The sequence below is a fragment of the Diorhabda sublineata genome, chromosome X (genome assembly GCF_026230105.1).
Source record: "Diorhabda sublineata isolate icDioSubl1.1 chromosome X, icDioSubl1.1, whole genome shotgun sequence".
In the NCBI taxonomy this organism is placed as follows: domain Eukaryota; kingdom Metazoa; phylum Arthropoda; class Insecta; order Coleoptera; family Chrysomelidae; genus Diorhabda; species Diorhabda sublineata.
The window spans coordinates 37,664,420-37,676,296 of NC_079485.1; the positions used below are offsets into that span (position 1 = coordinate 37,664,420).

Consider the following 11,877-nt stretch of genomic DNA (forward strand, 5'->3'; position numbering starts at 1 on the left):
TAACTTTTGAGTTGGCAATACTGGTTGTACGGTAACCTTGGACTTTGACTTTAATCTTTACTATTGAAAAGACAATGACAAATTCAAGAAACTTTAGCAGTGATTATTAATTATAATTGTCAACATTAAACATAACAACCTTGTATATTGGTTATTTTTGTATATATATTTCAAAAAAGAAAGTATTTTATCTACATGCAAATAGGTAAATATATGGTGTTTGGTATTTCCATCAGCTCATTTTAGGATTTTGTTCAAACATATACAACACTTCTAACATAGGCCTGTGATATTCAGTGTCATTTTCTAATAGTACAATATGCCTTCAAAACAAAGGAAAATAGCTGTAATGGGATACAGATCAGTAGGTGAGAAAGATGTTTTATCAGTTTCATGTACAAGCTCTGGATTCTTACGTGTTTTGTAGGAAAGTCTTCACTTAGTATACAATTTGTGGAAGGTCAATTTGTAGACTCTTATGATCCTACTATTGAAAATAGTGAGTATTACATTATACAGGAAAAGTTATTACCTACAAGTTATAGTAAAACAAATTTCAATTTTAATTATTTTAACTTTTGCTTAGACATATTTGCTTAAGTATGGATTCAAAATGAAAATAATAATACACAGTAATTCAAAATGATAAGGATGTTATTGATAGTAGTTCTTGATAAATCAAAATAAAAATTATATGTTTTTAAAACCATTTTCAATTAGTTGAATATGATATCTTGGATAGAAACAAAGTTACAAAGTGAAGTATACGAATGCTTTTATAAATTCAGAAATCAAATAAATAGTTATGCTGTAATATTATAATTTATAGAAAGATGTAGGCAATAAACAATTAATTCTATTCTCATTCATCTAATATTGATTATAAAAATGTTCTAATTTTATTTCTTAAAGGAAAACACATTTTCGATCTAGTGAGAAACTAGAAACTATATATGTTTTGTGTATGAATAAGATCTAATTACCAATGACTTAGCCATCCATACATCTCAGTCACCATGTCTCTCGCTAATCAGCAGCAAAATTATGTGTTCTATGGGTTAGTTTTATAGAAGAACATTCCTCTAATAATCTAGAACTAGTTGATTGTGCCCCTCAATTAGGCACATTATCATTTTGATGGTCCTAAAAAAATGTATTTTTCAGCATTCACAAAATCGACAAGAATCAATTCACAAGATTATGAATTAAAATTAGTTGATACAGCTGGCCAAGATGAATATTCAATATTTCCTTCACAGTATAGTATAGATGTGCATGGATATGTTTTGGTATATAGCATTACAAGTACAAAATCCTTTGATGTAGTGAAAGCCATTCATGAAAAATTATTAGATATCACTGGAAAAGAACAGTAAGTTCATGTTTTATCCAAATACTTCTGATTATTACAAAATAATTCCAAACTTGAGAATTACATTATTTATAAACTATGAATTCTCCTTCAAAGTTGTTTTTTACTTGGAATAAATAATATTTAATTAGTAAAAGTTTAATGTGTGTGTTAGCAAGATGAAATTTGGTAGGCTCTGATTTTAACAAGTCATATTCCCTATTTAACTTGAACAATAAATATAGAAAAGTGCACATATTTTGTTATTGGTTAGTTTAACCTAACCATTCTTATTGGGACACCCGGTACAAGTAGTGAAAAAAATATTTTCCACGGGTTCTATATATATATATATATATATATATATATATATATATATATATATATATATATATATATATATATATATATATATATATATATATATATATATATATAAACTCAACCTGATACACATTTTGTTTTTGAAAATACATTTAAGTGATACCTACTCAAAAAATTTCATCTTATAATTATGACTATCAAAGAGAATGTTTCAGTAGCATGTTATATTTTACTCCAATAATTCCAAGTTTGAAGGTTCTATTAACTCTTGATATTTTTGAAAGGTGGTTGAGTGTTGAAGGATTTATTGTTGCTTGTTGTGGGGGTGCGCTTATTAGATAAAAAACCATAAAGTTGGTTTATGAAAGACAAAATTAAAAAAGAAGAAAACTGTTAGTGATCAAGCCACATTGTTCTTGTTGTGTTCTTCCCATCATCAGGAAACTACAATATAAATGGAGCATAATATAAAAAATCGAAACATGTCTAAAACATGTGTATCTTATGATATATTATAAAATTGACTTATGTTCAATTTGAGCATGAATTCCTAGGTGTTAATATAACGGTGTAAGCCAAGGTAGTACTTTAAAGTTCATGAATTATGATCCACATCGAATATGTATGTTGTATATATTAAATTGATTCTCGATGTTTTGCATCCCACACTAGGATGTTTCTTTGTTCAAGAAGTGATATATTATTTCGTGATCTCAATCCACCTACTCCACGCAAGAAATCACCCCTTTTTGGTTAATTCCAAGGCCTCAATCTGTCTACTCTTTGGAATTTCACCATGGAACTGAAAGCTGAAACAAAAAAAATATAGAGGTGCATAAAATAGAAATAGAAGATAATGTGCTCACCGTCGAGAACACTGTGGACACTAACCTGTTTGTTTTGCGCCAACAGTTGGTTCAACTTCAGGTGCCGGCTGAGTTTTTGGGTTGTAGAGTAAAAGTTTAAAACATTTTCTTAACATAACTCAAATTGATTGTTATTATAGGAAATATAAATATTGATCTGAATATTGATGTTTATATAGTTATTTTTAGTTATTATTCCCTTTTATTGCAGTGTTCCTGTGGTGTTGGTTGGCAATAAAACTGATCTTCATTTAGAAAGAACAATTCCAACAGAAGAAGGTAAAAGGTTAGCAGAAGAATGGAGAGCTACATTTTTAGAAACTTCCGCTAAACAAAATGCTGTGAGTACATACTTTTTTTTATTTTGAGAAATAATATTGCTGAAAAATATTTATAAGAACAATTTATAACATGAAATAAGACTATAATTATCAAGAGCATAAAGATATATTTGGTTATAAACTAATGATATGAAAAATAATGTTACTCTAACTACATAAAGTACAGGTAGTCCAGACCTACCCTAATCAAGTATCAATGATTCCCAACGATAAAATGATTGAGAAAATAAGTATACTGGGAAGGACAATATACTACCCAAACATGCAAAAGAAATCCCCTTAAATGGTATACAGATGGTTGAAAAACCACAACAGTAGATGGAACCAAATGCATGGGAATAAATCTGCTAAGAAACTAAGAAATGTCACAAATTGATTCATTCTGTAAGTCAGGCATTGAGCTCCCACTCAGCCAAAGCCAAAGAAAACTTGATGCATAAACAATAATAATAGTCTCCTCAGTCTTAGTTCTTGGTCATAAAAGAATGAAAGGAAATGAAATCATGAAAGATATATGAAAAACATTTTTTAGCATTCCAATTCCAAAATTTCCAAATTTAATAGTTTACAGCATTTATTTTCATATTATATAATGGTATGTATATGATGTTTTCTAATGTGAAAAAGTGATAAAAATTGACTTAACAATTACAGAATCCATTAAATAGAGAAGACAATTTGAAATTGCTTTGTAAATATGCAATTACATTAAAAACTTAATTTCATTTTTTGAGATTTATACACCTAGATCTCTCTAATTTGCATTCAATAGAATGAAAGTGACGTGACATTGGCGTTACTCCAGTTTTATTGGAATAAAAGTATAATTATAAATTCTTACAAGTAGTCACATCCTGTAACACATTATTATTTCATACATTTATGACTAGCAGTGGAATATACACTCGTACATAATAATTTTCACAAGTCTGATTCAATTTTTGATATCCTGTTTATTATTTATTTTCTAACACTTTTGAAAGTAAAGAATAATAAAATATAATTAACCTGATTCAAAATCACATACACATATGTTTACTGTTAAATGAAAATAAATTACAACTGAATTTGGAAACTATCTTACTAATAACTACAATTTACTTTATGTTGTAAAATATCCAGACTCTACCCTCTAATTTATATGCACATTTATTGTACTTGTACCATTTATGTGAAATTGTTTTAAGTTTATTTTAAAAATTATTTTTAATTTATTAGTTTGATGTGCTTTAGAAGCGTGTTTTGTAGTTTTTTTATACTATATTTATATGTTGTGACTTTAGAAGGATTTTAAGAAAATTATATTTTACACATTGATAATATTCATAGATCACACAATAAGATCAACTTTAGATTTAATTTTGTACCTCTATTGAATAAGGCCCAGGCCACTAGGTATTACATATTAATAATACTTTATTTCCCTTCTCACATTAGAAAACATGGTACCTATAAGATAATTGATATTAAATTCTTAGTTTTTTATTCTTCAAAGTTTTTTTGTTTTTAGTCTGTTTCAGACATCTTCCATGTTCTTTTGATGGAAATTGAGAAAGCAGATGGAAATATAAATGAAAAAACAAATTGTGTTGTTTGTTAATGATACAGATTCCAAACTATGTATAATAATATTAGAGTTTCGAAAATATTGTGTTTAGATATTAATTTTTGTAAAGGCTTTTTTCCAAAAGTAATATCAATATAGTATAGTAAAGTTACTACATATTAGGAATGGTGAATACTAACGAATATTAAGGTACTCAAACTGTTTCTGTCAACTAATAAAATTTAAATTTTCGAGAATTGAGATATATAAAAAGCCATATCTCGTTTTTTTATTGCCACCGGCCCAAAATTTATAACAAGGCAAATTTTGATGTAGTAGAAACTTTGCTACACTAATTAGGAGATTTTGTTTTACAAATACTAAATAATATTTTTTGTGAAGATATATCTATCTTAATTGTTTGTAATTAATTGTTTTTTATGTCAAGATTTCTAAATTTTTACGGAAAATGCAAAAATCTTTAGATTATTAATTTGTTGTGTGTTTATATGTTTCTACTTAATTTATTGTGTATGTTGTATTATTTAATTGAGAAAATAAAATTAAAATAAATATTGGTACTTTGTTTCAATGATCGAATGCCAGGCTTATCAACTACTTATTGTAATGTTTTACTAAATATTATATCCGTGTGCATAATTATTCATTATTTCAATTAGTATTCGGCGTGATATTTATTCATTTATTTTGATTCATTATAACACTAAAAACTGTCCCTATAAATATTTTTCAGTTTTTACAGATAATAAGTGGCAGCATATTAAAACATGTTTTTGTTTAGGAGATTATGTTGTCTACCAACATCAGGCAAAGGTGATCTAACTATTTGCAAAAATTGAAATAGATTTTTGGGCAAAGGTATAGTATAACTATAGATATCAGTTTTTATGTTGTGTTTTTATGTTTTTTTTTCTAATTATTTAAAACAATGCAATATTTTCTAATAGATATGTTTTTGAATGATGTCTTATTGTTTTAGTTATTCTCCCTTCAAGTTATGTATCAAAAAAATCATTTATGTATTAAAAAATCATTTTATCAGTTGCATAAGTTTGGCATTCGTTTTGTGACGTATCTAGTGTAAGATTATTATATATTTTAATTCACAAACTTAATATATTTAGTGTGCGATAGTTTTAAGTAATAATGTTAGTTTTTCATTATTTTTGGTTGCCGATTAACCAAATTATAAATATTGTAATATTGTAAATTATATTTAATTTTATTAATATAAATCAATTTCGCTAGGAATATTCTGTAGATTACATAGTGAGGAAATTGTTTTTCTATTTTTCCTTTTGTTAAAGAGTTGAATTGAATATGCTTGAAAAATCCAAAATCCACATATACTTGTAGTTTCTTACAAAAATTTTGCTTGCATTCCCGAAAGTGTGAATACGATGTATTAGACTTTTAATTACTATCCTTTTTCAGTCATATTCCTTAAATTACCCATATTCATGTAGACATTCTAAAATTTATACTACATACTACACATTTTTTTTAGGACTACACTAATTACACTTACTAAAGTGCATTTCTATTATATATATATATATATATATATATATATATATATATATATATATATATATCTTATATATCTAGAAATTCCAATTTAGTCAATCCAAATTTACCTGACTCTGCTCTTAAACTCGAACAAAACTATTTTTCTCATCAATTGCATCAATAAAATATATGTGAACATGTGGACGAACACACATTTTTGAAAACAAATTAGATATTTGTTAATCGATCGGCAATCAGTATCACACTTTTTGGATTGATTTCTTTATTGATTAAACTTTGAATCCATTAATTAGCAGCATTTTTGGTTCTAATGATTGTAGAAGTTAGTTTTTATTGTAATTATGGTGTTCAATTGTCCTGTCTATAAAAAAAAACATGCTGATCCCGATGTATTGCTTGTCTTGCTTAATCACGATTATGTTTATTTTTATATCAACCTGGTTATACCGAACCTCTTTTATCCTGTCTCATTCTTTACATCTTCTAATATAAGTCCATTCCATATTATTTGTAAATTATTCTGTATCGATTTTTTGTAAATAAAATTCATGGAAGTGATTTCACAATATAGATTTATTAGTTTCATATAGCTACAAGAAATATTTTGTCTGTTATAACTTTGAAATATATCTTTTCAATTGATATTTGAAATTGGATTCATTTAAATATACTTATTGTTAGATGTAAATCTATGGGTTTTTACATATCAAATTCTAAGTAGGTATATTCACAAAAAACAGTTAATTACAAACACCCGTTTGTGTCAGTTTTAGTCTGTAAAAATTGTGATAAATTTAGGACAACCAAATAGTAAGTGTTTTGTAGCAACAACATTTCTATGTGGTATGCTATGTTTGTTAAGTTTTAAGCATATATATATATATATATATATATATATATATATATATATATATATATAATAAACATAATATATATAACAAGAATGATGCAATAATTCTTGTATAAGTGCCCGTTTTTTTAAACATGCTAAAATGTTTGTTATTTATTTATTGTTAGATAATTTATTATTAATGAAAAGCTCTTCACCTATATACGATTTTTTAAAAAAGGTGGTGAAGTACTTTTTTTTATTCTATTCCTATGTGGTTTACTCTATGATTTAATATAAACTCGAAAATAATAAATCATTTAAATATTGAAATAATATATAGTGTGACCTACTTAAAGTCATTGTAATCCTGTTAATTGTATTTTGATGTATTCTTAATTTAGGGAAGAGAAAGTATGTTAATATATTCAGACTTTGCAAAATTTCAGTTAACTAATAAATAACTTCCTCTTTTTCTATGTACATGATTCAACATTCTCTGAAGATCAAGTATTTGATGAAAATTTTACTGTTCATATTCTTTTTTTCCTTGTACTATTATTTGTAATGAACACTATTGATCATTTATGTCATCATTGTAATTGTTCTTTGTAGTTCTTCATTACAATGACATTTTGTCAATTCAATCACACAATTTATAGTAATTTAATGAAGAAAAAAATTAAAATAAATGTTACTTCAACGCTATAATATATAATATGAAATTTTTATAGCTATTCCGATATTTACTTTCTTATGTTTATTAATTAAATGCAGCTTCTTTTATTTCAAACTATATGTTAAGAACCAAAAATTTAGAGCACATCCTTCGGGAACCGACGCGACACGTACTTTCATTCTGCACGAAGTGTCACATTTATCCACCCGAATGCAACTGTTCTAGTATATTGTAGAAAATTTTAGCTCAGTTTACAGCATAGAAGTGTGTAGTTAAGAGGAAGATATTATAAAGATGTTGCGTGAAGAGGAAGAGTAAATATAGGGAAATAGGTTTTGGGTTTATCTCATAAATAAAAGGCGTAACCTACCAGGGCAGGTTTGATGTGCATATCAAGTCGGACCAGTTCGATCAGAATTATATCTCTGCTAGTTCTGACGGTAGCTCTGGTGCTGGTATATTTTGTGCTATTCCATAAATATTATCAGTTTTCTGATTCCTACAATACCGGTCCCTCTATGTATAAAATGTGCGATCTTTTATGTCAAGCTGATACTTTCTTTTTAAACTGAATTGAATGATAAGCGGTTTCAATGTGAGTCTCATTCAAAGATTGGCTTTATATTTTATTATCTCATGGGCAACATTATGTTATTGCCTTTTATTGGTGGTCACTGTACTGTCAATAGCATTCCTTGATAGGCGAAACAATTGATTAGGATGTACCACAGGTTTTGATACACTATATATTAATTTTATTACTTGCATTAATTTGCAGGATAGTATGAAATTCGAAAAAATACGTAATACATTGTTAGAAATTTAGTAAACTAGTATATAGGTAAGTATATAGCAACAGGCAACGTATTCTTAAATGTTTGGATTATTTTGATATTTTAAATCTCATCAATTGTAGCATTTAACATTTATTTTCATAACATACATCCATTTATTAACTAAGTAAGTTATGAAAGAAAAAAGTTATCAAGTTAGTTTTCTACCAGATGCATAAAAAATAATTCGTATCGAGAAATTCATTAACAAAATTTAGCAACTTTGTATACCTTCAATTAATTTATAATGAAGTTTCAACATACTGATGGTATTGAAATACTGTGTTTTGTCACAGATAAAGAATGTTCTATAAAGAATTAATGCTTAAGTCAGCCATTGAGGAGAATTTTACAACTATTTCATAACATATTGATACTAATAGTTATTATTATAAAATTACTTTCTTGCAGAGGTTTCACAATTATCACAAATTGAAATGAGCTTGTCACAAATATATTTCAAGATACGTTTTAGATTCTTATCAAACAATATATAGACATTATCAATATTGAAAATAGCTTTTCTGTTGACTATAATTTTGTTTTCTGAATAAATGATGAATTAAGCATTATCATCATATTATTGTTTCTTGAAATCCTTTAAGTCAACGATTTATTTTATCAGAATAATCCAAATATTTTGGGATTTCACCATACTTGGATATTCAAATATTTACGTTAATAGCATATGTTTCCGATAATGTTGATGAAATTTTTCAATTGATTCTAGTAGTTCCAATGAACAATTTTAAATTTAACTTAAGAGTTTTAAAATACGTTACAAACCAGTGACTATCTTCTAAATTCAACAAATAAAATTGCACAGAGAAAAAAAATATACATACCAATCTTCTCCTGCATACATATTTATAATTTCTAGTTTTTTAGAACCATGGCACAATAGTACTGGTTGTAATAATATGTGTTACTAAAACTGAACTTATGAAACATATGAAGATTGTTCTGGAAGTAAATTTTTTCTTAGCTTAATGTATTTTATTACAACTGTTTCAATATTGTTCTGGTCAATACATCAATATTACAAATATATTTTTTTTTTTCATCAAATATGAAACTATTAGATACTGTGTTTGTACTTTAATTATTATCTGTTGTATATAATCCACTTTACTGACATTCCTAAAGTTATTTTTGCAGGTATTTATGTATCTTATTTTATATAAATTGTATTTTACCTGTTATTCATTGTTTTGTTTTCCATCACTTAATTGGAATATGCGATTTTTTTATATACGAAAACACTACCTTACCGACATTCCTAATGTAATATTTTTGGTAATTGTAAATATTCTACCCTAAATATTTGGTTTGTTAATTCTCTTGTGCTGTTCATGTATTCTTTGTTTTTGTTTCTCTAAATATGTTGACAACTTGCTAATGTTTTTTTCATAAAATAGTTATAAACATAAATGCTGCTGACTTGTAACACTAAAGATCATGATTTGATTAGTACCTATTTCCATAAAGAATTGCTATATATTTTGGAGAAATCTTTAATATGTTACCAAACTTTGTGATTAAGTTACACTGTAATTACTTTATTAAAACTTGGAAGAATATAACACTTCAGATAACGCACAAAGAGAACGTTACCTTGTTATGTAATTGTATTAACAATTACACAGATTTCTTTTTTTTCCTCAAAAAAACTGATATTTATACTTGTAAAGTTAATACGCATATAAGAACGTTCCAGTGTATTTCAAGTACAGTGATCCACATATCAAAGTTATTATTTCCACCAATAATAATTATTCTAGTAATCTACAATCGAGAAAAAAGTAGAAAGGCTTTAATCTAAAAACGTTAAATTATATCTAAATACTGGTTGAATGAAAAATTTTCGTAAACATATCTTAAAATTCATACAAAAGAATATTTGGCTTTTTTCTAATAAATTTTTTTTGTTTTAGTAGCATAATTTTCTATTGCTACCTATTTTTAGGCGATTAGAATAATTTATTTCCGAAATAAAGACATTATTACATATTTTTCGTGATTTGTATCTGATCGTCTACTAAAATATTTAGCTGTAGTTTAGTTACATCTCTTATAACAAACACATGGCAGAAACATTAGCATTAGTCAGGTAATTCCAACTTTTTAATTACAGATTTCACTTTTTTAAAACAGGCATCTCCTAGTCAATGTTTTTTCAAAACGAAATGAAATTTGTCAGATTGTTCACATATTATTAATAATTTTCTATGTTTCTATTTCCAGTACATTGGTGCCAATTTATAGTGCAAATTATTAAAGGATAAAGATAAGTGTATATACTCGTAATTGAACTGTTTATTTGTATAATTTGAGAATAAATCATATGATTTTCAGAGATTCATAAAGTATATTTAACTGATATTCATCAAATAAGACTGTTATTTCTGTTCTGACATTTCAAACAATAATTTTTTTATCAATTTGTTTATTGCTACATCCCCATGTATAACACAGTTAGATGTTATATTGTTTTCACCATTACTCATTCTTCATTTTTTTAGAAAAATAGATCAAAATATATTAGGTTTTTCATTTGTCTTCTGTTTTCATATCTGTCATTATTATTTTAATAATTGATGTGCCCGCAGCCTCTCTTTCCAATTTTTTTAAATTATTAAATTAGTATATTTTGAAACTATAATTTTAAAAATAATAAATTCTAATGAGAAAAATGAGATATCAAGAGAAATGTCTTGCATTTAAGTTTAAAAACAAAGAACACAGAAATCCGTAAATAATATATGTGAAAAATAAAATTACTTTTTGAATCTTGCTAAACCAGTGATTTAATAATTATACTAATAAATTAAGTAGTAAACTATAGCCTATAATATATGTAAACATATGTTTAGTCAACAAATACTTGAAAAAGTAACATGAATTTCGATTTTCATATACAAAAATATATTTTGTGTAAAAACATTTTGTTTTTTATTTATTTATTCAATGTCTGCCGTGAGCGAAGGTGACGAAGCAAGGGTTTGTAGTTCTATTTTTTTTAGAAGAGCTAATTTTAGAAAACAGAAATATATATAAATTGATATTTTTTTCTGACGGAAGTACTTTCACCACAAATGATGTTCTGTATTCCCAAAACTGTCGGTATTGGAGCAAAGGAAATCACTATTACGTAATTGAAGCCAGAAGTCAATATTTCAAAAAAGTGAATGTTTGGTCTACCCTGTTCATTCACAAAACATTACTGATTGACTTAATAATCAATTTGGTAAGAAAATGGGTGTGGTTAGCTGGCTTGCCAGATCCTCACAAATTACAATAATGGATTTTTTTGTATGGGGAAGGGGAAACAGATAGTTTATTATGAACAAATTTCGAACGATAATGTAGATTAAAAAAATAGAATAATTCGCGCAATTCGCGATGGTTTTATAGATTTTAATATCGACTGCGATTCGCTCCACTCACTTTGCCATTTGCAGTGAGATTTTGTTTTTATTGTCCCTTTATAATCGTTTGCTACCACTTCGCGTAAAATTGTTGCTTCGTTGTTTTCTGCTGCTTCTTTGGCACATTTA

At 26.4% G+C, this 11,877-nt stretch overlaps 1 protein-coding gene across 2 annotated transcripts; it reads left to right on the forward strand.

The window, feature by feature from the left end:
* Window positions 1-39: 39 nt before the first annotated feature.
* On the forward strand, window positions 40-11,263 carry LOC130451342 (GTP-binding protein Rheb homolog). Of its 2 annotated transcripts, none has more exons than XM_056790302.1 (5): window positions 40-368; window positions 428-499; window positions 1,165-1,372; window positions 2,753-2,882; window positions 4,393-11,263. In XM_056790302.1, exons 1-5 carry the CDS (start codon window positions 320-322, stop codon window positions 4,480-4,482), a joined length of 549 nt encoding a protein of 182 aa, XP_056646280.1. In that variant the 5' UTR covers window positions 40-319; the 3' UTR covers window positions 4,483-11,263. The 2 variants fall into 2 exon arrangements, with proteins under 2 accessions (XP_056646280.1, XP_056646282.1); XM_056790304.1 differs by having other exon boundaries at window positions 5,231-11,263.
* Window positions 11,264-11,877: the final 614 nt, after the last annotated feature.